Genomic DNA, 27057 nt, shown 5'->3' with positions numbered 1-27057 from the left:
ATAAGTTTATATACAAAAATACAAAAAGAAAAATGATTATTAAAAAATAAATTATTAAAAATAATTATTATTAGAATTAAAGCTCCTGTCGAAGTTATAATGCATATACAAGTACATATAGTAAAGAGTTATGAGTGCAATTCCTTTATGGATCAGCTAAACACGCTTTATAGGGAGGTGTTTTTCTCCAATGACATTGGGAAATAAGTCCTTCTGGTGTCCTATACACAAGTGGTACGCATAAGCTGAAATCAGTTTCACATTTTTTGAATGGTGACCAATTACAGGAATCAGATTTTTCCACTACACGACCTCCAAAGTTCATGTTTATCTACAAGAAAATTTATAATGAAAATAGGATAATGATGCGTTATAATGAAGTTTTCATACCTTGCATTTACATCCTTTACGATAAGCTCCAGAGAAACCTCTTCTCTCAATAATCGTCATTTTTTGGTATTCTTTGATGTAGTTACATAGGCTCAACTTGGAGCCTCTTCCTGCAACAACATAAAGTTTACCCACTTCCAAGTTTACTCCACACATTGATTCTGAAAGGGCTGTCGATAGGCGTCCGTGTTTGAGAATATTTTGGGCGGCATCTGTCATCTAAAAAAAAAATGGAAAAATTTATAAATGGAATTCAAAAAATAAAAATATTAATTGATTGCAAAAAAAAGTTAAATAAACGAGTTTCCACCATATTACAAAAATATAACTTTTGCTTAGCTTTAGAACATTTTGTGTTTGACAGAAATTTGATTTTCTATTTCAAACATAAGCGTTTTTAATGTCGCACCCGTAACACAACTAACTTGAAATGAAATTAAGTATGTTTCTATTTTACTAAGTACAATCATGTTATTACTTACATATATGATTTTTTATAGATTACTCAAGTTGAATGTTAAATAATAATTGAATAATTCAACCGTATAACGAAGAAGGAAACCTTTTAATTTAAGTTACAGCTAAACTCCGAAAAAAACACTTTGAGATCTATAAAAAAAGACAACTTTCAAAAACTTTTAAAGAAATCCGGTAATTTTTATTATTTATTTAATATTTTCAAGACGATGATGATTTTTTGATGATTTCATTTCAAAATACTTGAACTCAAAATACTTTAGTTTTAAAGGCTTGAAATTTTTCTTGTATCTTGTATCAAGCAGATAATGTAAACCAAAATATTAATTTTTAATATTAATAGAATTTCAAAAGTTAAAAATTTTAATAAAAATTATAAACCAAAGTTTATTCTTAAAAAAAAAGAACCTACATATCAAATGAATTTGAGCTCCAAATTAAAAACACAATTTAGATCCAATTTCAGAAAAAAATCTTCAAAATCTTTGAGACCTTTTATAATTTTTTTTTTAGTTTTCTTAAAAACAAAAACATTGAAATTAAAATAAGCAAATTTGTCGGCAGTCTTCTTGACAAAAAAAACAATGCAGAGATCCGTTTAATTTAATACATTTTCCATTTGTTTTCAAAATATCTTTTTTCAAAATCCCATTAAAAAAATGTTTTTTTTTCATAACAATTTTTGAAAATTTTGATTTATTTAAAAGTTAATTAAGCTTTTTTATACACAAATCACAAAAAGTTGAAAAAAAAGGTAACTTTGAAAAAATAAAATGCACGACTGGGGTCGCACGTACTTGCTCTTGCAGTTCAAAAAAATTTTGTTTGGACTGTAAGTTTTAGGAAATAAAACTCATATTTTATAACGTTTCTCAACCTCCCATGCTACTCGTATAATTCGAGGGAAGTTTTAAGTAATGATGTCGGCACATTGACGTCTTTTAAATTATTTTTCTTGGCTTCCCATTATAAGAATCGTATGAATGAACGTTGCAGAAAGTGGAACTAATTTTTCTTGCATATAATTTGTTTTAAAAAGTCTTCCAAGACCATTCTGTATAGAATTCAAAATGAACCACTTTGGGAAAATTACTTTTTTTGCAATAAAAACCAAATGTTAACTCTTTGGAATCAATGGAAAAATAACAAAAGTCTTGATCTGTTTTCATAATTCTTAAAAAAAAACCGCTCATATTAGATAGTGAGATGATCCTAACACTAATTTTATGTTGTAAAAATCTTATTTACCTTTTTCCTTTACATTCTTTAATTTCTAAGAAAAAAATCATATGAGTTATTCAACTACAAGAATGACCTTCGATTGCTCTTTAGAAATGCATTCAAGCTTACCTTACTTAATTATTTTAAATTATTCATAAATATGGTGATTGAACTCTTTACAAAAGTTTACAAAAAAGTCCCAATTCACATCAACTCGATAAGTAAATTAAAAAAAAAAAAACTTTCACACTTCTCACCAAGGAAAGAAATATTTTGTTTATATTTTTGAGTAAGTTTGTCAAGTGATTAAGATAATTTTCTGAATCAATTTTTCTCATAAACAACCAAAAATGATTCAGTAAAATTTGAAATTTTTTTGTTCAATATTTGGCTTGAATTCACAATGTTTGTTTATTATTTTATACTGACGTAAGGTAAACAAATTATTTTAACAGCTGTTTAAGTCTTTTTTTTTTAATTCACAACAAAATACATTGACATGTTTGCTAGATATTTTTCTTTCCTAAAATTTTCACGAATCTCTATGATTAATATCGAATAAAATAGACCAACATTTAATATTTTTTTTTATTTACCTTGTATGATTTTTTTATTTCAATCTTATACGCCAAATGGTCCTTAACTAGTCGATGTGATTTTCTCAGAACTCGCATGACTATCACTGAAATTTAACAAAAAAAGAAAAAAAAAACTGTGTTACTTAATCTTGTATAGAACGAAACAATATATTTTTTCTAATTGGAAATGAAAGAAAACAAAACCATATTAAGAAAGTAATAATTTTTGTTTTTTAAGTTTTTTTTTAACTTACCGTAGTCAGCTTCACAAAAATGTGTCTGTGGGTGGCTGGGCATACACGAGCAGGCATTTACGGATGGCGTCAAAAAGGCAAAGAGCCACAGAAATGCGATTATCCAGACACAAAAATATCTTAATATATTCATTTTTGGTTTCTGTAAAAAAAAGACAACAAAACAAAAAATTAATTAATTTATTCGTGTATCTGTTTTGTTACAAAATTTAAATGTAATTAATGAGTGTTTTTATTTTTTGACCTTGTTGAATAAATTTCAAAAATTTGGGTGGGCAAAACAAAAAAAAAAAAATGATAAGATGACATTACTTGAAAAGAACGTGTTTGCATCTTTTTAAATGCAATTCATCATTAGAGGCGGAGGAGAAATTGAAAGCATTCTTTTTTACTTGCGATATAGGTACTATATATCAAGTTATGCATTCGTACAAAAAATAAAAGTTGAGATAACAATTTTCCATGTCATTACGATGATAGAGAATGCCAAAAAAGTGGGTCCCGGAAGTCCGTCTGTCTGTCCGTCGTTCAGTCTGTCTGTAAACAAAGCTACAGCCTAAACGGATGGACCGATTAGTGTCAAAGTTGGTATGAAACGTTATTTGGCGACTCTCCAGAGGAATTTTTTGAATTAATTTTTTTGGGCAAAAAATAACGGTACTTGTCATATACCGATTTTAGTAAAGTTGAAATTGATCAAAAACGGCTCCAACGGTTTTGTTTAAAAAATTAAAATGTAGGTTTTATGACAATGCCTATCTTCTAATGAAAAAATTTTTTTATGGAAAATTAAACGGTACCTGCCATAGAACCGTTTTTTTTTTCAATCCGATATTCTCCGAAACGGCTTATTTGATTTCAACGAAACTTTTCGTGAAGAAGCATTTATATAATTTTAATATAAGCCAAAAATAAAATTTCGAAAAAAATAATTTTTTGATTTTTAAAAAAATTTTGAAATTTTTTTTTTTTCGAGCGACCCTGCCGTGTATTTTATTATATAAAATTTTGACTTCCGATAGAGGTGGTTTATGAGTTTTTAACAATCGTTACGGGTGTGACACGTTCACTAATATTTGTTTAATCATTTATTCATTATTCTTTTCTATTAATGAACCTAAACTTGAGTGAATTCCAAATCACATGTTATACATTATTATTACATAACAATCGATATAGTAACGTTACGGGTGTGACACAAAAGTCATCATGTTTATAGTGATTTATTGTCAACAAAAATAACAACTGAAAAAGTCGACATTTTTATGACTTCAGTTCAGACTTCCTTAGATTCTTTTTCTACCATGTAAGTCGTGCATAACTAAATAGCCTTGAACCACAAGAGTAAGTAGGAATATTCGATACAGTAGTGAACTAAATGTAGGTATGTATTACCAAAAACAAAATTGTAAAGATAATCACAGAGATATGACTCTTTTTATTTAGTGCCATTTAACATCATTTTGAGAGATCATTTTTGCTTGTGGGATGCTTCCATATAACCCACGATTCAGAATTTAAAATTTAGTTCCGTCTGAATTGATTTCTCGCACGACTTGTTGCTTCCTTATCTAGAAACAAGATATTTTTACCTCACAATTTTATTGTCAGCAAAAAAAAAAACAAAAACAAAAAATACCAGTAGGAGTGTGCTGAAGGCACATAAAATTAAAATATTTTATTACATCACGAAGAACTTTTAAGTAAAACAAAAGAATCAGAAGCAACAAGAAATTTTAAAAAAGTTTATTAATTGGTATTTTATGGTTTTGTATCTCCAATTGATAGTGGCTTAAATATGTCTCTTCATTAAAACACTTTTGTGAGAAGACAATCTAGTTCACTAGCCAATGTTTAATCTTTTCTATAAGCATCTTTCTAACAACTTAACATAAACAAAAATCTAAAAACGATAAAGATTCCACTCAACGCTGCCGACTAATCGTCCTCCAAAAAATAATAAAAAAAAACTAATAAAGTCTCTGCCTCTCGATTGTTTATTAATATTGAATTTTTTTTTTTATTATAGCCATGTGCAACATAAACAAATAATATCTTCATAGAGAGTGTTTATTTCGAAATTTTTTAAAAAGACACTCCAGCGCAACAGCACAAATCTCAAACAAAACATATTTCGAGAGAGAATTATTGTAGATCATCAGCCTTAATTGCCAAGACTTTTTTTTTGATTCCCCAGAGTCTCAAAATTTTTAACTCGCTGGCCACCCACTGGTGTCACAATAAAAATCTTTCGCTAACATAAACAATATCGCTGTTCGTCGCTGTAGTATGTGCAATGTGAATTGGATGCTAAAATAAACTCAGGGACAGCAGCGATACAATGATCCCAATTCCCAAAAGTGCCATGCTTTTTGCTTGTGTTTAATGCTGCTACACTATACTCGAATCGTCGTCGTACAATTTTATAGTATATTGAATGCCATGCCGTCTGTAACACATATTTCGTCGCGTAATAAGGTGTCAATTCATTTGTTTTTAATTGACACTTGTATACGATGACAGTGGTGCGGGACGTATACAAGTGGTTAGAAAAATAATATAAAATATAAAATAAAAAAAATAAAATCAAAAACTCAATGTTTTGAATCTCAACTAATTGGCTAAAATGCTGTCAATTGGGTTTTATGGTTTTGTATTTTGAGATTTTTTTTTTTGAAGACATAGCTACTTTGTGGAAGGCAAAAAAAGGTGTGAAAAATTGTTTGTTTTTAAACTAGTCAAAATAATTTATTATTTAAAAATTAGAAAATAAATTTTATACATAAAAAATACGTTCAGGAACTGTATGATTTTCAATACAAAAGACGGAAAGATAAACTTCTTATACTAATACAACTTTTATTTTTGACAATTAACGCTTTCGGAAATAACAATTCACATCTTCAGATTGTATAGAAAAAATTAAAAATTATTTAAATAATTTTGTCATTAAAATGCAAACGTAAATTTTTTTTTCAGACACACTTCTAGATGCATTTATTTACTTTTATATTTTTCATTTATAACCTTTAAAAAATTATTATTAAGAAACTTTTTTTTAATTTTTTATTGTTCCAAGTTTCATTATTTGTTAAAAAAAAATCTTTTTTTTTTTGTTTTTAATGTTACGCATACGCCACAGTGACGTTTTAAATAAAACTTTGAAAATTGATAAAAAAGGTTAAATCTGCTATTAAAAAAAAACTAATTTTTGCCAAGAAACAATTCAAAAGGAGAATTTTATCAAATGTCATACAAATTTAAAACTTTTCTGTTTTAAATAGCGATTAAATTTAATGGTTATAAAAAAAATGGGCTTTGTCAAGTGTCTCGTTTTTTAAATTATGAAAATGGGAAAAATGGCTACGAATTTTTAACATTTTTGTGTAAAAATACAATAATTTTAATTCGATTTTTTAAGAAGTATAAGAAATTGATTGAAATTGCAAGAAATCAATTTTTAAGAAGTTTAGAAAGATGGTTCAAAATCATAATTGTGCCTATCTATATTTATGAAAATGGACTAAGTGACTCTTTGCATGGTTTCAAGAAAATCTAATTTAATAATTTTATATAAACAATTTAATGGCATTTCTATTTTGAAACAATTAAAGGAACAACAAGGTCTATTTACTTCAATTTCGTTTTTAAATAAAGTTTAAACTTTAAATTATAATGAGTTTTATGCTAGTTTTAATCGTTTTTTTTTAGCAGTGACTTTTTTCATTTTCATAATGAAGGGCACAATTGTTTTGACTTCCAAACGAAGTATGCAACATAAACTCGTGTATAACAAAGTTTAATAAAAAATATTTAAAAAATTGTAAGGATTCTTTTTCTTTTTATAACTTTAAATTATAATATTTACAATATTTTTGGAAATAATTGGTATGCCATTCAAAAGAATTAATTTATGTATCCGTTAAACAAAATTTGCTTTTTCAATTAATGTTTTAAATCCAGAATTGTAGGCTTTTTTTTAATTTCTTATATTGCAATTTTCAAGATTTTCAATAATTTTCTGCATAAAATTTTGCTTGGAATGTATTGGGAGCTTACGAGACATAAAAAAAATAGTGCAATATATTTTCGCACTCGTTATAAAATAAATTGAAATAATGAAAGTGAAATATTAATTACTTTCCCTTATATATGCAGAATTAATGTATCTATAGTTTTTTTTTTCAAACCTTTGCATTTGATGTTTACTTTAAGTCATTTTCTTATACAAAGTACTCAATTCTACACTCATTATTGCAAAAAAATTGTCAATATTTAAACAGACCTTTACAATCATTACGTTATCGGACTATTTAATAAAATAAGATATTCCTAGAATCATTACAGTTTGTAATCATGATTAATAAGAATATGATTGCGTAATAATATTTATAAAACCAGTTCGCCTTCGCTTTTTGTTATCAATATTTACTTTTATTTCTCAGAAAGTTTTTTTTTTTTTTGCAAAATTTTTTGTTTTAAGGTATCAATGTAAAAAGTAAGCAAATGATATTATTTGTTTACAGTTACTAATATTGTTTGTAATAACAAAAGGTTTATAAAAACCACTTGAAAGTATAACAATAGGTAAAGATACTTTGTTCTAATTCGCAAAAGTCCCTTCAATATAAAAGCTAAAGAAATTGCTAATTTTTCAGATTGTTGTATTTAAAAGCTGATTTAGTTGAATAAAATATTTTAAAATATCTTTTACGTTGTAAATAGCTTCAGATCTTCAAATCACTTTTTAACCTTGAGCTACTATAGTTTCACTAGCGTCATATAGATATGTTTATTCTTCCATTAAAATAAAAAAAAATATATAAAATTAATGGGGGAAAGAAAAAGTTATTGCACCTCTGAAGAAGAGCATCGTGCATTATAGCCGTAACATGATGCAACCATAAATAGATTTCACTATCAACCTCATAAAATTTCAAAATATATAAACCCAACAACAACAACAAATAAAATAAAAAGGAAAAAAAAAAATACCTCATGAATGGCATATTCGTATTCGTATTATTATCTTCCTCCGGAAGAAAATGAAGAATTGTCTTTCACAACCACACTATACTAAAAAAAAAAAACATGCGAGAAGAAGATAATTAAATTTATTTTCATCCACAACTTTCGTGTCCGTGGTTTATGATTTTAAAAGATTCATAAAAAACAATTCAAAACCATGAAAATTGATTCAACTTGGATGGTTTTTAATTTCATTCCCATATCATTCGATGTTGGCAGTTGGCACACACGTTTTCGATGATACATCTTGAAGATTTGATAAATTAATTGTTTATTTATTGATTTGCCTCTATTTGTTTGCTAATTAGGTGCTGAATAAACAAACAAAAAATACTAATTTAAGTTAATTTTATTACTTTTCAAAATGAAAAATTTTGTTTTTCAACACGTTTAGTCTATTTCAAAATTATTCATTCATTCACTTATTTTCGAATTTCAATCAATGGAAAAGTGTTTCCGCTTTTTTTTTGTTTTTGTAAGAAAATTAAAAATCAAACAAAATGTTCAGCAATTTTTAAAACACCCACATATTTTACTTTGCTCTTGTAGAAACAAATTGAACACGACAGTGTTTTCAATTTTTTTTTGTTTTTTTTTTTGTTTTTCTGTCAAAAGTGTTTTGCAATTAAACTTGGAAGCAAAACAATTTATTTAGTTTTTAACCTTCAAAAATTATAATTTACTTTTCGTGTTTCTACTTGAATTAATTTCTTGTGAATTTCTAAATCGGTTTTAGTTTCTTGGAAACAAAAACATTCAATTTTTTCTACATTCAAACAAATTAAAAAAAAAAAAAGAATTGTAATCTTTATTGAAAATCTTAATTCTATTTGTGTATTACATACTTCAATTAATTTCTATTTTTGTTCTTGATAAAAGTAGTATGTAGGTATAGTATTATCTCATGTTTATTGTTTTTAATTCCTTTGCAAAATGACGTATCATCAATTCATCATTCTATCAAAAATAAAATTGTGAAGTATTTTGAGAAAAACACACTTCAATAATACTTTTAAATATCGACTCAAGATTAAGGATGAAATTGTTAATTTTGTTTTTCAATTCGAGGTAGTTTCAAGTTGTTTGTTAAGGACTCTCAAAAATTTGGTAATGTTAAACTAAATAAAGGTAATCCCTATTTGAGTTTATTTTCTTTTTGTATTGAAGAACATAACATAATATTTTGAAGGCGATATACAATACATACAACTGGAATTATAGAATAAAATAAACAAAATGATTTTATTCAATTAAGTTCAAACATTGTGGGCTCTTATAGTCATAAAAACAGTCACAGTTAGCAGATAAATTAAAAAGAAATTCGAAATTTGGTGCATTGGTACCAGTTAAATAACTATTTTAACATTTAACAATACAAAGTTAGAGAAAAAAAATCATATAAATTATGTACATAGAAATAAAATGCACGACTTCTTCACTGAAAAAAAAAAAAAAACAAATAAGGGCGATTTTATTCACTCGAAGATGAACAGTACTTGAGGACTTTTATATTCACTTTCGATTTTCAACTCGAGAGTTGATCAACATTCGAATTTTTCAACTTACGGAAAAAATAGAAGTTGGAGAAGCAAACTAGAATTCTTGAATGAAAATGTCACGTTTTTTGTTTTAAGCTTTTTATTTGTTGGGATTTAGGCATAAATGGTAAAAAGAAAAAAAAAATGTACCCATAATTTTTGGAAGAAAAAATATTTATAAACAAATCGGTCTGAAGAATAAATAAACTGGTCCGTAAAAGACTTAACAATTATTTTCTTGTGAATTTTCACTTTCTTTTATATTGTTGCATTTAAAATTTAATTTCTAAATATTTTCCGACTGATGAGTATAATTCACAAAATAAACCCTACACATTTCCCACAGATATTTTTGTTCCGCTTCTAAACTTTTGCTATCAAAGGCATTAAATTAAATTAAATTGTTTAAAAATTATTTTTTACACAAAATAAAATCAAAACAATTTAATAAAAAATATTAATTTAAATTTTTTGTTAAAAATATTTGATCACCAAAAAATGCATTAATACACAAAACTTTCATCTAAATGACATACACGATAGCATTTTAAATTTGAAATTGACAGTATTCGTATTATTTGTATCCCAGGGATAGTTTTTTAAGCTGAAAGTTAGTTTTTTTTTAACTCAACACTCAAGAGTTTAAAAACAAATAGTGACATAAAAAAAAAACAAATCTACAATTTTCGTCGCCAAACTCTAGAGTTTGCTTATTTAACTGTTTTTATTTCTCGAAAAAGTTATCTCAAAAAGTTATTTTCAATCTCCAAAGAATCTGCTTCACAATATTATGCTTCATACTTTTCATGCTGAATAAGAGACCGACCAAGTTATCGGCCAACAGAAATTCGCAGTAAGCGGATCCTATGGTTTCGCCAGTTATTATTTTAAATATCCGAGGCAAGCTTCCTGATTTTGCATTTTTCCATTTCTGAATGCTGGTGTTTTTGCTTGTTTTGCTTGTACCAGGAATTTTTAGGCCAACTACAAAGTAGCTCGAAATAGAAAGAGACAAATAAACAGAAACGCGATCCCCCTATTTTCGTATTCTCTATCAATAGCCGTGTATTACTGAAACTTTCAAGTCCTGTCAGTGAAACAGGCCAACAACAAACCTTAATGGAGACTACACTTTCTGCTGATTTTCTGTTGGCCGATAATTTGGTCCTTCTCTGAATCAGCATGAAAAGTATAAAGCATCTTACCCTGTTCCAACTATCAACCGATAAAATAAAGTGGCAGCCCATGACACTTTAAATATATTATTATATTTGTTTGTATTTCTAGAATATTAACTGTTTTTTTTTTTTTGGAAAAGCTATTAGCAGTTGAATTTCTGAAATATCAACATTTAGCAAAAAAAAATTGAATGTTCTAAATAATTTGTAACATAAAACTTCTTTCCTGTTGCAATTAAAAAAAATCAATCAAACGTTTCATCAGAAAAGTATATCTTGCTCCAGAAATAAAATTGATTAATCACAAAATTTACAGCGAATGTAATTCAATCTACGAAATTGAAATTTTAAAGCAAATTTTCTTGTTCGGAAATTTACTTTATGTAGATATATCCAGTTTGTTGAATTGTTGTAAAACCATTGATGTTTGTGATTTTGCCCCCCAGAAATAATTAACTCCAATAAATCAGTTGTAATGGTGGTGTCGGTCGGTGGTGGAATTAAGCGCAAAAGTTAAAGAATCAACCACAACGATAAACTCAATTCCAAGAGATTTATGAAAAGAATAACATACATTTTGTTGGTTGTTAATACAAATCTGGAGTACAAATATTTATCATGATGTGTATACATATTTTTACATTGGTTTCATTTAACATATTTACCACACAATATTGTTGTTTTTTTAATTTTGGAAAAAAAAAATACAAAAAAGGTTTACATCTCAAAAAATTGTAATTTTATTTCTTTCATCAAACTGAGGTAATTTCTAAATATAGAATTTCAATAAATCTAGTATTTTGTTTCTTAAAATAGATCAACTTCTGTCGGTAGTACACGCATCTGTTAGGGTAGTTATTTTCAAGAGAAGCAGGCATTAATTGGAAAATAATTAAGAAAATATATGGGCATGAATATGTATTTAACACTTCGCGTCGTATAAATAAAGCCAACAAAGTTTTATTTAGCAACCGAAATTGTAAAATGAAACTTCTAGTTTCACTACTTGAGTTAAATTGTCAAAAGTTAGCTGTAAAGTCATCTGAAGTAAGATGAAAAATATTAATTTTTAAAGAAGAAAGATAATCACTGAATTTTGAAAATTCAAAATGGGAGTAGGCAGGGCACAATTTTTGCACCCTTTTTTTTTGAAAGATTCAAAATGTTTAACATTAGTATCTTGGAAATCCAAAGATAGATGCAGAGTTTTCAATAACTTTGAAGTGTTGCTCGTCTTATTAAATTTAATGTTGTTCAAATTGACCCTTTTTGAATGATGTGTAGTGTAGAAGTAAAAGTGGTTTCAAGTGTGTTGTGTTGTTTTTTTATTTCTTTTCATTTGAGTATGTAATTGATTTAAGAACGTACAAAAGCCAATTGACTTGCTTGTTGATAGTCTTGTTTTCTTTATTGATTTATGACCTTTGATTTTGGCTGTCAATTGAATGATTTATGAATAGAAATAGGAAAAAAGAATATTAATTTTTGTCGTTTAACTGAATTAACGAAAAAATTAGAAAGATATTCTTACTATGCTCAATGTGCTGTAAGGTTCTTCAATTTTATTTATTTTTTTATTGTTCTGGTCTTATTTATAAATTCTAAATACATTTGGGTATTTCCATGCAAGAGTTTTGCCAGATATTTGTATGTTTTTTGCTCTTATTCAATTTACTATTCACAAAGTTGACCGTAAGTTAACCTAATGAGAAATTGTCCATCTTGCCGCGCCCCTCTTAGATGGGGCCATAGTGACACCCCGAGTAAAAATAGAAATTGAATTTTTAAAGAAAAAATATAAAAAATTCTTGACGGCCGCACCACAGCTGCAAGCCGTTTGGCGGAAAATACAAATTTGTATTGACATAAGAATCTTTCTGAAACTTTCTCAAAAAGTCCCAAGTAAAAATGGAATTCCGCCGCACCACGGCTGCACCACCGCTGGACCACGTCCGCACCATGAATAAAAATTTTATAAGCCGCCGCACCATCTCTGCATATGAAAAAAATCGCTGCACCACCGCCGCACCATGACTGCACCACGTTTGCACCATTTCATTTCGTATGAAAAATTCGCTGCACCATATTACATTATTTTGGATTATTGAAAAATGAGAATCGAAACCGAGTATTCAGAGCACTTTCAATTAGAAGTCCAACGGTTTAACCACTCGACCACCAAGTCATGTTTGTACGAACTGGCAATTTGTTACTTAAGTCAAAATAACTTTGAAGACGACTTTAACATTTGTATAAGTATGAGAATAGAATTTTTGATCATGGTGCAGACGTGGTGCAGCGGGGGTGCAGCGGTGGTGCAGCGGTATGCCATTTCTACTTTTTGAGATAGTTTCAGAAAGATTCTTATGTCAATACAAATGTTCCTTCATCTCACATCTGTTATAAATTTCCATTTAACACTTCTACCAAACGACTCAAGCTTGCAACCATAAACTTCAATTCAAAGTTAAAACCTGATCAAAAATAACATAACATTTTTTCTCAAACCCCATAATTTCCACATTTAACACACATTTTTCTTTATTTTATTTTGTCCCCTGATGTAAACTGTAATTGCGATTGACCTGATACCATTCATTCATACTTCACCTGAAACAGTTGTTACAATTAGTTTTGCTATTTTATGCAATTTTCATTTTTGTCAACTATACAATGCAAAGCGCACTTAAAATAAAAATTTATTTGCATACAAAATGTTAAACAACTTTACAAAATTAATTCCACAGAATTTTGCTTTTTGCTTTGACTTTCAAAAATAAATTGTTGACATATGCAATTTAATTTTTGCAGGCGACATATTGTTTAGCTGAATCAATTTTTAATTTATTTTTCAAAAAATGCAAATTTATGGTATAAATACCGCCCTAAAGACATTTTGTTTGAAACGGTTTGTGTTCTAAGAAAAAATAAAAAGTAAAGGTGGGGTTCAATGAGTTCGATCGAGATCGAGAGTCGACTGTCTGAATTGACTGACTGGTTTTGCATTCAGATAATAATTGGTCGAATTAAGTTCATGGATCATTAAGCACAAATAGTTCCAGATATCGTTTTATAATAGTTTGATACTTGTTTGAGGAGGGACGAGAGCGAGAGGTGAACGAAGACCGACGACAATAAATATACCAATCCACAATCTGATTGTCACGAACCTGATGACTCTGACAATTATCACCCATGTGGAGCATAATTAATTGAAATGACAAAGGTGCCACACGTCAAGTCAAAAAGGTAATCCATGAGCTTGTTTGATTTAATCTTCAAACATAAATTACAAAGTGATTATGAGACAAGAAGTTCCTTCCAATCGTTCAATGGAATATATCTGGTCTGATCTTGTGTAAAGATCGGATTCAGTGGATTGTATTTAGCGGCAGCGACAAATTTATGAATAATCTTTCTGAGAAGATATAAAAAAAATAATCGTGCTTCGAGCAGAACCATCACGAAGGAAAATGTGAGATATTCTAAATAGTCTATTGTTTTCTGCTGCATATATAAAATAGCTTATGGGGGATATATGCAAATGATTTTGAAGCTTATATTGGGGTTATGCAACACCTCCTCAAACCTCAATGATTGTCGTGATTGTGGGATACCAGAAGCATTTTTATTGATCATAAACATCAATGGGCTCTCTCGGATTAGATATGGGAAAATACTACTTTTTTTTAATGGATTTTAATCGTGCCTAATCGATTGTTTGAGGTTGACTTTTGTATAAAAGAGTTGGAAAAAGGCAGTTCAGGTCGACAGAGTATAGATATTATAATTTAAATGTCATTGAGGTTTTCATTTTGATTGATGGTCGGTAGTGATCTGATGAGATGTTTATCAGATGTTATCTTTAAACTCTTTAAAGACTAATATTGTAATATGCAAATTTTTAGTATTATTAATGACTATTAAAAGCCATTGTTGATGTCAATGATGATTAAGGAAATAATTGAACAAATATTTTCACAATAAGTAAACACAACCATCTTCAAAACTACTTATTCAAACAAAAAATTAGAACAAGAAAAGTCCCATATTTTGGTTTTCTGAGAAAAAGCTAATAGTATTTTTGTATATTTCGCTGAGGGAAATATTTATTTAATATGTTGTTAGACAAGGTTATAAATTATGATGATAATAATTTATCAGTTAATTATTTTGCTTGAACATACGAGTATTTTTATTTAATTTTTTTTAACATAAAATTTAAATTTCTCTCCTCAAAATTTTAAGCGGTTCTCGCCTCTTGTATCGTTTAAAAGATTTTTAATGATCACTAAATGTAAGTCGATTTAAAAATTTAGGCAGTGGCACTGTGACAAGTATATAGGGTGCCCCAAAAGTAATGGACCAAACGAAATATGCTGATAGACCAACTTAAGGGCTCTCAGAACTTGGTAACTTAACTTGTCAGTCTCAAATCGTTACGTTTTTCGATTAAATTCAGTTGCTGTGAAATTTCGAACAATTAAATTCAAATTATAATATTTTTCGATCTAGCTTCAATTTTGAAAACTTTTATACTTTTACAGGGTAAGTTTCTAAAACAATAAACTATTGTAACACTATGCAATTTTTTTAGCGGTGTTGCCCTCAAATAAAAGTAAAAAATTGAGTTTTTATAAAACTTAAAACTGTTAATAAATTTGCAGCTAAATGGAGTATGAAATAAAAAATATTTATTAATTGTTTCTTTTATTAAATAATGTTTTAGTGAAAGAATTGTAAAAAACAAAAATCGATATTGGGTGGAGGAAACAAAATACTGTTGCAAAGTAGGGGCTTTTCGAAATTTTACAGAAACTGCATATAATCGAAAACCGTAAGGATTTGGGATATACACAAGTTACCAAGTTAAGTTGGTCTATCGTCATATTTCATTTGACCTATTACTTTTGAGACACCCTGTATGAAAATATTTTTTTTTCTTTAAATATAAAATATTCTATCAACAAAAACGTTACACATACGCCACGGTGACCTAACTCTTGTTCTCTTCTTTATTCCGCGTTATTATAAAATCGATGTCAAGTACAGATCGATTGATGAAACCTCTAAATATTTATGAAGAGAAACCAATTCTTGCAAGTTAAAAAATAGTATCCATCGAAAATTATATAGTCCTTAAAATGTATTTGAGGTATCTTTTGATTTTAATTTCAAAGAATGATCTCAATGAAATTATTTTGGTGGTAAGCAAAACAGTTATTTAATCATAATGCAAATAATAGAATTATTTATATTTCATTTTCGAAGAAAAATTTACCAGCACGTGTTATTTCGATATTTTATCATAGATCATTAAGAAAACACTTATTGAATAAAGTTAAAATTGTATTTTATATATTTTTCGTAGAAATTGTTCATTCAATATCAAAAAATCAGCTGTATTTACTTGTGGTTTCGTTTTGAGCACCAAAAATTCTTTAAAAAAACTTATGTGTCATTATAGACTATATTATTCCATTTAACTAATATGAATGAGTTGATATTCTAATAATATAAAAGTAGCTAAAAATATGAAGCGTAGGTCAATTGTTGTTGTTTTGTTTAATTTTGAATTTTTTTAGTTGTAAAACAATAAATATTTCGGTTTAGCGACATGGCCTCATTTTTGTGTCAGCTCAGTCTTTTAATCTTTTTATTATTTATTGACAATCAAATGCAATGAGATCAGATAGAGATAAGTACTTTCTATTTAACAAATTTCTTTCAAAAAATTAAATTGAAATTAGTGAGAATTCGCCTTTATAAATAAAAATCTAATTGAGTTATAGCAAATTTTCTATGCGGCTTCGTTTGGGTCTCTCAATTGAAGCTAGTAAAAAAAAACTCAAATGTCATATTGAAAATGAAATTTATGTTAGTAGTCATAAAATATACCTACTAATTAGTATCAAAACCACTGCGCTATATGCATTCTCGAAAAAGACTCACTAACTGGACCACTTAAATAAAAACATAAAACTCTTAATTCCAAATTAGATGCAATCTTCTTGTCATCGCGGCAGTCAGTGAAGCAAATATCTTAATGAAAATTATTTACTCAAAACTCAACTTTTTCTTTTTCAATTTTGTTTTTTTGCCGACAAGTTTAATTCATTACTCAATTCATTTATTGGCTTGTTAGAAGTTTGGTTGAAGGATGAGATGGGTGAAGAGGGTGGTACCAAACCAACATGTGTATTTACAAAAAAATCACCCATTAGAATGCGTAAATTTTGTAAAGCGAATGTATTTTAAAGTGCTCGCGCGTATCCATTTTTAATGGTACAAGCTACACTTCATATAATGTTGTAGCGCACATTAGAGAGTGAACATTATAATACTTAAGCCTTCTAAATGCATCCCATATAAATAGCGACCACCTGTTAGAATATAGAAAAAAATACTTATTCCCCAAGGAACGAGTCTTATGAATGTGCATGTGTAGCAAAGATTTTCAAATGAAGATTTCTTAAAGTTTCTAGTAAAAAAAAAGAAACAAGAATATCAGCAAATCAACATCACAGACAAAAAAATATTTGTGTGTCCATGGATATGATATAAACCACTAAACTAGGAAAACACTCTCCCATCTCCAGTGCCTGTATAGAGTTTAGAAGAAAGATTAAAAACAGACGTTCTCGCATATCTTTTCGGATTCTTTAAACAGAAAATGTGTTTTGCATCTTTGGGTTGTAATTAGGCTAATTGACTAGACGGTGATATGCTTTGAGAAAAGTGTGGAAATGGATATTCTTCATCTATAAAACTGTTGAAAAGCCACAGGAAAGGGGATGGATTAAAATGATGTCCGGTATCGTGTAGAATTTTACAGAAATTACATATCGAAGCAAAAATATTGGTACAAACTCTTTAAGATGTTTTATGATAATTGCTTTAATTTATTATGTGCAATGCAGTCTGATTATGATATAAAACACTGACAGAATATAATATTACTCAACAAGTTTTTTGATGGAGCTGTCAGTCGCACCAATATTGTTTTTATTGGGGCATGAAAACAGCTTTGATTTTTCAAAGACAGATGTCAGAACGTAAGCACCAAGTTTTTCATCTTGCAAAGCATTTCTGAAACCAGAACACCATTTTTACTTTCGATATAGCTATCGTTGGTTTGACTACAGTGTCATTTAGCTTAGAACGTATAAAGCTATGATTACACGGTCAACGAAATCGGTCAACGCGTTGACTCTCTGACGTCAAGAAAAAATCCATATTCTCTCTGTCATCTCACCGTCAACGTTCACAGTGTCAATGCATAAAACATTGACTATCACACGATTGACACTATTGCGTCAATGTTGTCCTAAATTACGTTGACGCGCAGGTGAGTCAACGTGACGTTTACTTAGCAGTGTCAACGCGTTGACTCGCAAAACTTTGTTGATCACACTGTTTGACACAAAGCAAAAATTTAAACTTTCCAAAAATATTTGTAAAAAAAAAAAGCGGAGAAAATGAGATTTAAAAAAAGCTCTCATAGAAAAATTAAAGGGAAATATGTTTGACATTGTTGCATTGAAATGTAAATATTTCGAGACATACGCAATGCACTTTTAAGATAAAAGTCTTAAATTAATTCTGGTAAGATTGTTGAACGAATACAAATTTAAAATTTCTAAATTTGTGTCGAGAAGTTAGAAAAAAAAATGTTTCGACATTTGATTTTTAAAAAATCGAAAAAAAATCAACATGGACACCTTCAGACGATTATAGCATAGGAACGCCCCACCCAATGTTAATGGTTATGGTCTTAAAATGTAGCTTAGAATATACAAATGGTTTTTGGTTTTTTGTAAAAAAAAAAAAAATTTGCATCCAACATGGATGCCATAGCCATACCAAAAAGTTTTTTCTGTAAAAAAAAAAACAAAAAGGTGAAATGAGAACCCCCCTCCCTCCAAAACGGTTCACCATTCCAAAAATCGTCCTACAAAAAATTTTCCCAATCCAACTTTCATCACATTTTTATACAAAAAACAATGTCATTCTAAAACGATGACACGGTATTAAATTCTGCCGCGTCAACGCTGGGACAGGGTCATTGCAATGACACCCAGTTCTAAAACCCTGTCAACGCGTCCCAATGGCATTGACAGAGAGATTACACGGTCATCGAAAATAGTCAATGCGTTGACCCAAAAATGTGTGTCAACGCGAGTGTCATCGTACCCGTCAACGCAATGACAACAGTTTTCGTTGACGATCACACAACGTGACACTCTTGGGACAGATTGTGACGTCATTTTTACGTCAGAGAGTCAACGCGTTGACCGATTTCGTTAACCGTGTAATCATAGCTTAATAAACTACCTCAAATAAAAAACTCGATTTAAATTCTCTAGAATACAATTAAACTTTGCACACTTAATATTCAAAGATATTTAACTGCATTTTTAATTTTTCTAACAAAAAACTCAGTATTTTAAACTGAAAGAGAAAGTAGGCGTGAGCTCAAATTCATTTAAGGAGCTGTTTTTATTTGCTCTATAGGGCTAGTATTAGTTTCGTGTAGAAAAAAAAATTCGAGGTTTTAATCAAAACCAACATTACGATGATGGAGAAGATAAAAAAGCGGTTTTCGTCATACCGTCAGCCAGTCTGTGCGTCCATCTGTACATTGAGCTAGGGCCTAAACGGATAGATGAATTTGCCTGAAACTTGGTTCAACCGATTTTAGCTTAATTTCCTAGACCCGTTTTTTTTTTTTTTTTTTTTAAGTCTCCTTTTTAACGCATATCTCCTACATACTGTTTTCGAGGTATTGCAATTTTATCGAAAACGGCTTCAACGATTTCGATTAAATTTGGTGTTCGTAATACTCTTATTGATTCTAACAAAATTGCGTTTAGTTTTTCTAAAAAATTTGGAGAACGGAAATATGGCGTTGGCGTTTTTTCGAATTTGACAGGTTTTTAAAGTTCATATATTTCATCAAAGCATAAGTCAATTTTAAATTGTAAAATTAAAATTAAAAAATAAACTTTTTTAAAGTTTTTGAAAAAAAAAAAAAATTTAATTTAATTTTTTTAACTTTCGATTTGATAAAAATATTTTTTTCTCGATACTAAACAAAGTAAATTTCAAATAGGTATTTAAGATAAAGAAACTTTGAACTACAAGAGCAAGTACGTGCGGTGCGACCCAGTCGTGCATTTTATTTTATTTTGAAAAACGAAGATTATTTTTTTAAATATATTTTTTAAATTTAAATTATTTCATTTTTTATATAAAAAAAATTAAAAATTAATGTAACTTGAACTCTAAGAGCAAGTTCATGCAACCATGCCGTGGATTTTATTTTCAATCTAGAGGTTTGCTTACAAAAACCTTATGTATGTTAATGTGAATATAATAACATACAAAGTTATTTCATTAATTAGAATTATTGTAAAACACCAACTACCTACTTATTTAGCCTTGAAATTCTTTTTAAAAACATTATTTTAAATTGATGTCTACTTGTATGATGAATGAGTTTTCAAATTACTTATAAATAGTTAAGTTAAAATCAGCATGGAGCTAATTGATTTTATCAAGAAGAAAAGACTAATTCACGCTTTGAACATTACCTAAGCATCACCTGATTTATATCTTTGAACCCATTGTGTGAGTTTGTTATTGCCTATTAAATAAGAATCTTATCTAATGGAAACTATTTCATATATTATTTTTTTAAAAAAGGAATTCGATAATTATGTGTGATATGTGTGAATGACGTATTGTTTTTTTTTTTTTTTATTTTCGTGAATGAATGAAGTAACCTTGTCATCAAATGAGTTACCCTAATCAATTTAGGTGAATAAACCGAACAAAATTATCTATACCTAAGAGAACTATGACATTCAAAGAAATTTTTCTTAAATCGATTTACACGCTGCGATTGGATGAAATTTGAAAAAAATAGATATTTTTGAAAATTTCTATTTCAAAATAGAGCTTTTTTAATAAGAGGAAAGCTTGGAGAATGGAATCGCTTCAAGGATCAAAGTAGAAAAGTGTTTCTTCATAAATGTGTCAATGGACATTTCTCCGAAATGTCATCTTTTGAATCGGTTGCGATTTTGTAAGGCTTTTCAGTGCTTATCTGTGTAGAACTTGAGAACTTTAAAATTGATCTGAAAGTGCTTCCATCCACTTTTTTTCTCAATTTACTGCTAGTTTTTTTTTTAAATTAAACCAACACCGGCCGCCAGCAGCTCTCCATAAGATCTCTTTTTTATTTTTATTTCTACCGAAATTGAAAGTGAACAGCTTTTAACCTTGAAACTTGAACAGTCAACAGCTTGTGTTGCCTTTTTTTTGTTGAAAATTTTGAATTACCTACATATGCATGCATATATCATTCCAACATGCAGCAGATAAAACAACAGATGTCCCAAATACTGAATATTACAAATTGTCAACAATGTGTTTCTTTTTGAAAAAAACAAATTCTGCATTGACTTTGGTAGAATGAAAAAATGCCAAAAGGAACTCGAATGACATCATCAATGACTTCGAGAGATTTTATTTTCATCCAATTTTTCTGTTGAGAAGTTTTTTTTCGGCAAGAAAAAGTCATAAAGACTTCATAATGGGCTGCGTGACTGAAAGGACAATAAACAGATGATGTTGAGACTCAATAATGAAAAATTGGAAACTTACTCATGTTTGGTATTTTTAATCGATTTTTTTCTCAATTGGATAAAAACCGTTGCAAAAAGTATTTATTACAATTTTTTTTCTTTAACTTTGCTTTAGACAAATTTTCTTACAAAAACTGTACAATTCCAAGAGAGCATGTATCTACTTGTGAAGCTGTCATGTAAAATGCATGAATTTAAAAATGTAAATTAAATTCAAATTTAAAATTATGTTACAACAATAAACATGAGCTGAGCATTCACCTGAGTGCTTTAGAATAAACTTTTTGTTTTCAGAATAAATATAAAATAACAAATGCAACTCATTCGTTCAATGCCCTTGGGGTAATAATGAACAAAAAGTTGTATACGTAACATGAAACATGATAAAGTTGGCATAGTATCAACATTATGATATAATTTTTCAAAAAAAAAAGCGTCTGACATAAATTTTATTTACTCTGATTCATATACCAACTCATATGACTTGTGCCAAAAAAGCTTGGAAATTCACCTTAAACAAAAACAGATGCAAAAAAAACAAAAACAAACAAAACAAAAAGAATTATTACCCCCTCAACTAACCTTTGAATCTTTTTGCATTACATATGCAAAACTAGCATTCTCTTAATTACGTAAGCACTTGTTGCGTTTACATGAAGTACCTACATAGTATTTGTGAAAGGTAACTTTTTAAAAAGTATTCTTTTCAAGTAGAATGGAAATTAAGTTCTCGACATTATCGAATGAACTTTATTTTATGTATGTAAAAGGTGATGCTTTAAATCAACAAATGATAACAATGTAAAGATTAAAAAAAATGATATAAAAAAGCCAATGAGAAAATTAGTCCTTGAAAGCAAAAGCGTTCATACATACAATGCCTTAAGATTTCTATGCAAATTTATACAAATCATCAAATTTAAGTTTGCATATTTAAAAAGAAATGCGTATTTTGTATTAATCTGAATATTCTTGAATATTTTTAAAAATGTATGTTTTTTGAGCAAAAATGACAGGACATTAATTTAACAAAACTGACAAAAAATGTTGCCCGATGAAAAATGTTGCTAATTTTTTTTTTGAAAGCAAACACCAATAATTCTAAAAAATCAGAAAAAATTCTAACAGACTCAAAAGCAGAAGCTTACGTTGAGCTGCTGGGGCCCCGAGGCAAGACTAATTGAATCATGTATTTTCAAAACATGATAAGTCCATGATTTTAAATTTTGCAGGAGAAGAAAAAAACGTTCTATTTTCTTTTGATGTGTGTAGCAAAATTTATAAAAAATATATTCTGTAGAACTTTTGCCTAGCTACAAAATACCGTTTCGTTTTTAATTTTTGGAGCGATAGTTCAAAAGATAAAAAATAAAAACGCTTTTGGACTTATCGTACTTTGAAAATAAACGGATGTGAAATTAGTTTTAAAATGGGTATACACAATTTTGCTTTCATCCCCAGTTTATCACAAAATTGTATTTGAGATTAAAATATAATGCCCGGAGTGCTTCTTTAACTTTAAAGACGCTTTAAACTTAAGATTTTCAGCCAGTAGTTTAATATAGCATTTGCATACATAAAAAAGCTGTTGTTTATTTTCAATACATGATAAGTCCGGGACTCATCCTGTTTCTGATACTAAAAAATATTTCGCTTAGCTGTAAAATCGGATATAGATGAAGAAGATACTTCATTATTTTGAAGATAGACGTGGGTTATCCCTAGAGTAACAATTTAATCAAAAAAACGAATTTTGAAAAAAAGTGGAATTATCATATATTGAAAATAAATGATTCAATTTTGGAGGCCCTTATTGTTTTTAATTTTTTGTCTACCCTTTTCAACATTTTGTAGCTTCTATCGGTCAGTTTTTATTTTCAATGAAGTTTGAAAAGGGCGCTACCTGTCTGCTGTACCGATCGATGGAGAAAAGTTCAAATTGTAAAGACTTTGTTGAAACTTTTTTCACAGCGATTGTAGATTTAAGCTTATTTTTTAAACAGAACTTTGAATATTAAAGAGTTCTAGCTAAAAAATTAGGGTTTGCGCTAAAAGTATTGTTTTGAAAAGCTACAACTACTAAAAAAAAAATCAAAAAATGGTATGGTATTGGCTTGAGAAAATCGCAAGTGCACTTTTTAAATTTAAAGTTTGAATACAAAAAAAATTATACCAAACAAAACAAAAAATAAAATCAAGAATTAAAAAAAAAGTATTTATGTTTTTTGGGATTATGCATGTATTTACTTGCGATATAGGTACTGGGCAAGTTTAGGATTGGAAAAAAAAAATCGAACTCGAGATAACAATGCCAAAAAAGTGGGTCCGTCAATTCTTTCTGTCTGTATGTACCTCGAGCTACAGCTTAAACTACTGGAGCGATTGTCTTCAAACTTGGTAGTTAAGAGTTTTGGGTGATTGCTTAGAGGACGAATTGAAATTTTTTTTAGGACTAAAACTAACGGTACCTGTCATATAACGGAAATAGAAAAGCTCTAACGATTTTGATTAAAATTTTTGTATGTAGTGTAACACATAAAAGCTTCATTTGGAAATTAAAAAAAAAATATTTTCTTGTACCTTTATTAACGGTACCTGCCATTGAAAGGTTTTTTTTTTATTTTAAACAATTATTACACCGAAAAAAAAAATTGATAATAACAGCTATCAAATTAACATTTTTCAGTGACAAAAGTCGTCCAACAATTAAAATATCAATTTTGATATTTTATAATATCATTTTGACATTTTTTAATTTCAGGTGGGACAGTGAAAATTTCATTTTGACAATTAAAATATCATTTTGACATTTTTTTAAGTTAAAGTGAATAGTGAAAATTTCACTTTGACAATTAAAATATCAATGTTGACTAGATTTTACGTTTTAGTTTATTATAATGAAACCTATTTCTTTCCTTTTCATTTTTATTATTTTTATTATTTTAAGAATTTTCTTTCTTTTTTCAAAACATTACTGAAAGGGAATATTCCTTACAAAATAATGGTGATATTATTTTTTCTATTATAGGTGATATAATTGTTTTGTTATTTTCTCCCAAACTATGTGAAGTAAAATCTTAGTGCCGATCAAATTTTCTCAGTAAATCATACATTTTACTTCGAAAAAACACAAAGCGCCTTTAAATTAGTACATATTAAGAATTTTTTATTTAATATTTTTCAATAATTTGGAATGAGAAATTGATATGAAAAAATGATAATAAAATATCAAAAAAAATTTCCAAAATGTGACATTTAAATATCATCCTGATAATAAAAATGTTGTTTTAACATTTTAAATATCATAAAACACATTTTATAGAGCATTTTTGGCTGATATTTAAAAAATGGTAATTTGATATTTAAAAAATGTTAAATTGATATTGGTTTTTTTTTTCGGTGTACATTCAAAAATTTAAAGCTTTTCAAAAACCGCATTTTTGGATTTTTAAAAAATATTTCAAAATTTTTTTTTTAAAAATCAATTTTTTGAAAACGGGTTGATGAATTTTATGGAAATTTCGGTTTTATATGTTGAATAATATTTTCTTAAAAATGGCATACCATTTTTTTTTTTGAAAAATGGTAGCTCTTTCGATTTTTCAAATTTTTTTCTAAAAATTCATTTTTCCGAATTTTCGAATTATAAATTTTCCCTAATTTTGTTTAGCATTAACATTAGAGTTCCTTTTACCAGAAAAGCAGACGGACTTACGAGACACACTTTTTTCCATAAACTCTTTTGACGCTCAGTTTTCATTTTAAATAAAGCATCAAATTTAATCACTGTTTTATAACGTGATTCTGGTACCGGTTTCTCATTAGTCTGCATCAAATAATTCACCTAGTAGTTGATTCACATTGAACCTTAAGACCTGAGTGAAAATTAAATTGTATTTTTAAAATAGGCCGCAATATGTCGCAATACAATGACAATGTTTAACAAATGATTCCTTGCTTTTTGAACTAGACTCATTCCATTGAACCACTACTTTATTTATTTTTGGTAAGCGTAGAGTGCAAAGGAATATTGAAATTTTCCGAGAAGACGCATCTATTGATGTTAAAAATCATTGATGTGTAGCTATCTCAAAAAAATAAATTATTAGGTATGCTCAATATACTCATATTTTTTAAATTTATTTTTTACTTAAAAACGTACCTATTTACAAAAAATGAGTCGAAAACAGAATATTTTGTTCTTTAAATGTAATGTTTAAAGACCTTCTTCTATACTTTTTCTATCCTTACTGTTTTTTATTTTTATTTACATGTTTTTTTAAGTCTATTTTTGGTGACACAATCTGAATCTTTTATCCAGAAAATTATTCAAGGATGTTTTCACTTTTTCATCCTTTCTTGTTCTTTTAACACCTATCAGAAGAAGGTTATTTTATTATGGCCGATCTCCTACAAACTTGATACATTTCCACGAAATGATTGTGACACCTTTCGACTACTCCTTTCTTCAATTCAATTTAAGATGCAAAACATCTTTTACCCTAAAATCATTGAAGTTACTCCTTTTTATAAAATATTAAATTTGGTAAACAACCTTTTTATGGGTGATGAACAATATAATTATTAAATCATGTCCTGAATTCTAAATTTAACTTTCCATTAATAAAATTTTAATCTAAATCCGAAGTTTAACGTCAAAAAGACGTAAATTAAACGCACAAGATTATAGGTGTTTCCTAATATAAATATCCCTTCATCAAATTGCCAAACACAACATAACCTCAAGATGCCCCCCAATAATAAATCAATAAAGGGTTCAAGTTTTTTGACGTTATAAAGAAAATAATCTCATGAATATAAATTGATATATCCTGCCAGTTTATTATATCGCCTCCCCAAAACTACATCCCAAGAATTAACACATCGTAAATCGGGAAAAAATCCTACTACTTCCCAAAAAAATAAAAAAAAACTGTTAAAAATCAATAAAACTTAAGTGTCGAAAAAGAGTGCATTAAAATAGACACAAAAAAAAAAATAAAATAAACATAAACAATATATCGTAACAGCCTGTCAAGTTTTATTAGATCCAAGCGAGATGTGAGATGTTTATATATTAAAGGGGTACGAATACGAATAGTCTTAAATTGAAAACAAATTTTTATAGAGTATCTAATATAGACTCAATGGTCTTCTGTCGTCGAAATTAGATAAGAAAAAGATAGTGTAATTAAAAAGAATTTAAATTGACCTAATAAAATAGTAATTTTTATTATGAATTGCATTTTTCCGTTTATCTGGGTTAATGTTTAACCAAAAAAAAATAAAAATAAAAACATAAATAACGATTGACATTTAAAAATAAATAAACTTAAAAAATTTAATAAATAAACTTACCAAAAAAAAATCTGTCAAATTAAAGATAAATTATGGATTTTTTTGTATACAACTTCAATATTACGTCTTAAATTTGTTTGAATATTTATTTCTTTTTTTTTTTTGAAAATTTTTACAAAAACATTTTCAACCTCAAAAACATACACAATAAATTTTCTTGGTTAAAGAAATTAATTAAAACCGCACAGAAAACAACCTATGTATCTATAAGTAAATATAGGTTTATTTAAAAATAACACCAACAGAGACCGCAAAATAAATAAAAAACACCAACAACAATTACAACAGAAAAAAAACTATCTACGATCTTTTATACAAATCAAAGAAGATGCGTTTTGTAAATTCTTTTTTATCTTCACTCTAAAGACTCTAGAGAAAACCCTTTA

General features: G+C 28.1%; 2 protein-coding genes across 2 annotated transcripts in view; one reads left to right on the top strand and one right to left on the bottom strand.

Annotated features, from left to right (window-relative positions):
* LOC129916922 (synapsin) overlaps positions 1-27057 on the top strand; it is a 104323-nt gene that overhangs the window by 53433 nt on the left and 23833 nt on the right. The gene's annotated exons all lie outside the window — the stretch shown is intronic.
* Positions 54-26784, bottom strand: LOC129916925 (tissue inhibitor of metalloproteinase). The gene is made up of 5 exons (XM_055997139.1): positions 26672-26784; positions 2921-3062; positions 2685-2770; positions 391-609; positions 54-331 (listed from the first exon to the last, which is right to left on the bottom strand). Exons 2-5 carry the CDS (start codon positions 3051-3053, stop codon positions 146-148), a joined length of 624 nt encoding a protein of 207 aa, XP_055853114.1. The 5' UTR covers positions 3054-3062; positions 26672-26784; the 3' UTR covers positions 54-145.

This window comes from Episyrphus balteatus, chromosome 3 (assembly GCF_945859705.1).
Source record: "Episyrphus balteatus chromosome 3, idEpiBalt1.1, whole genome shotgun sequence".
Classification (NCBI taxonomy): domain Eukaryota; kingdom Metazoa; phylum Arthropoda; class Insecta; order Diptera; family Syrphidae; genus Episyrphus; species Episyrphus balteatus.
This window is presented reverse-complemented; position numbering and strand designations above follow the sequence as displayed.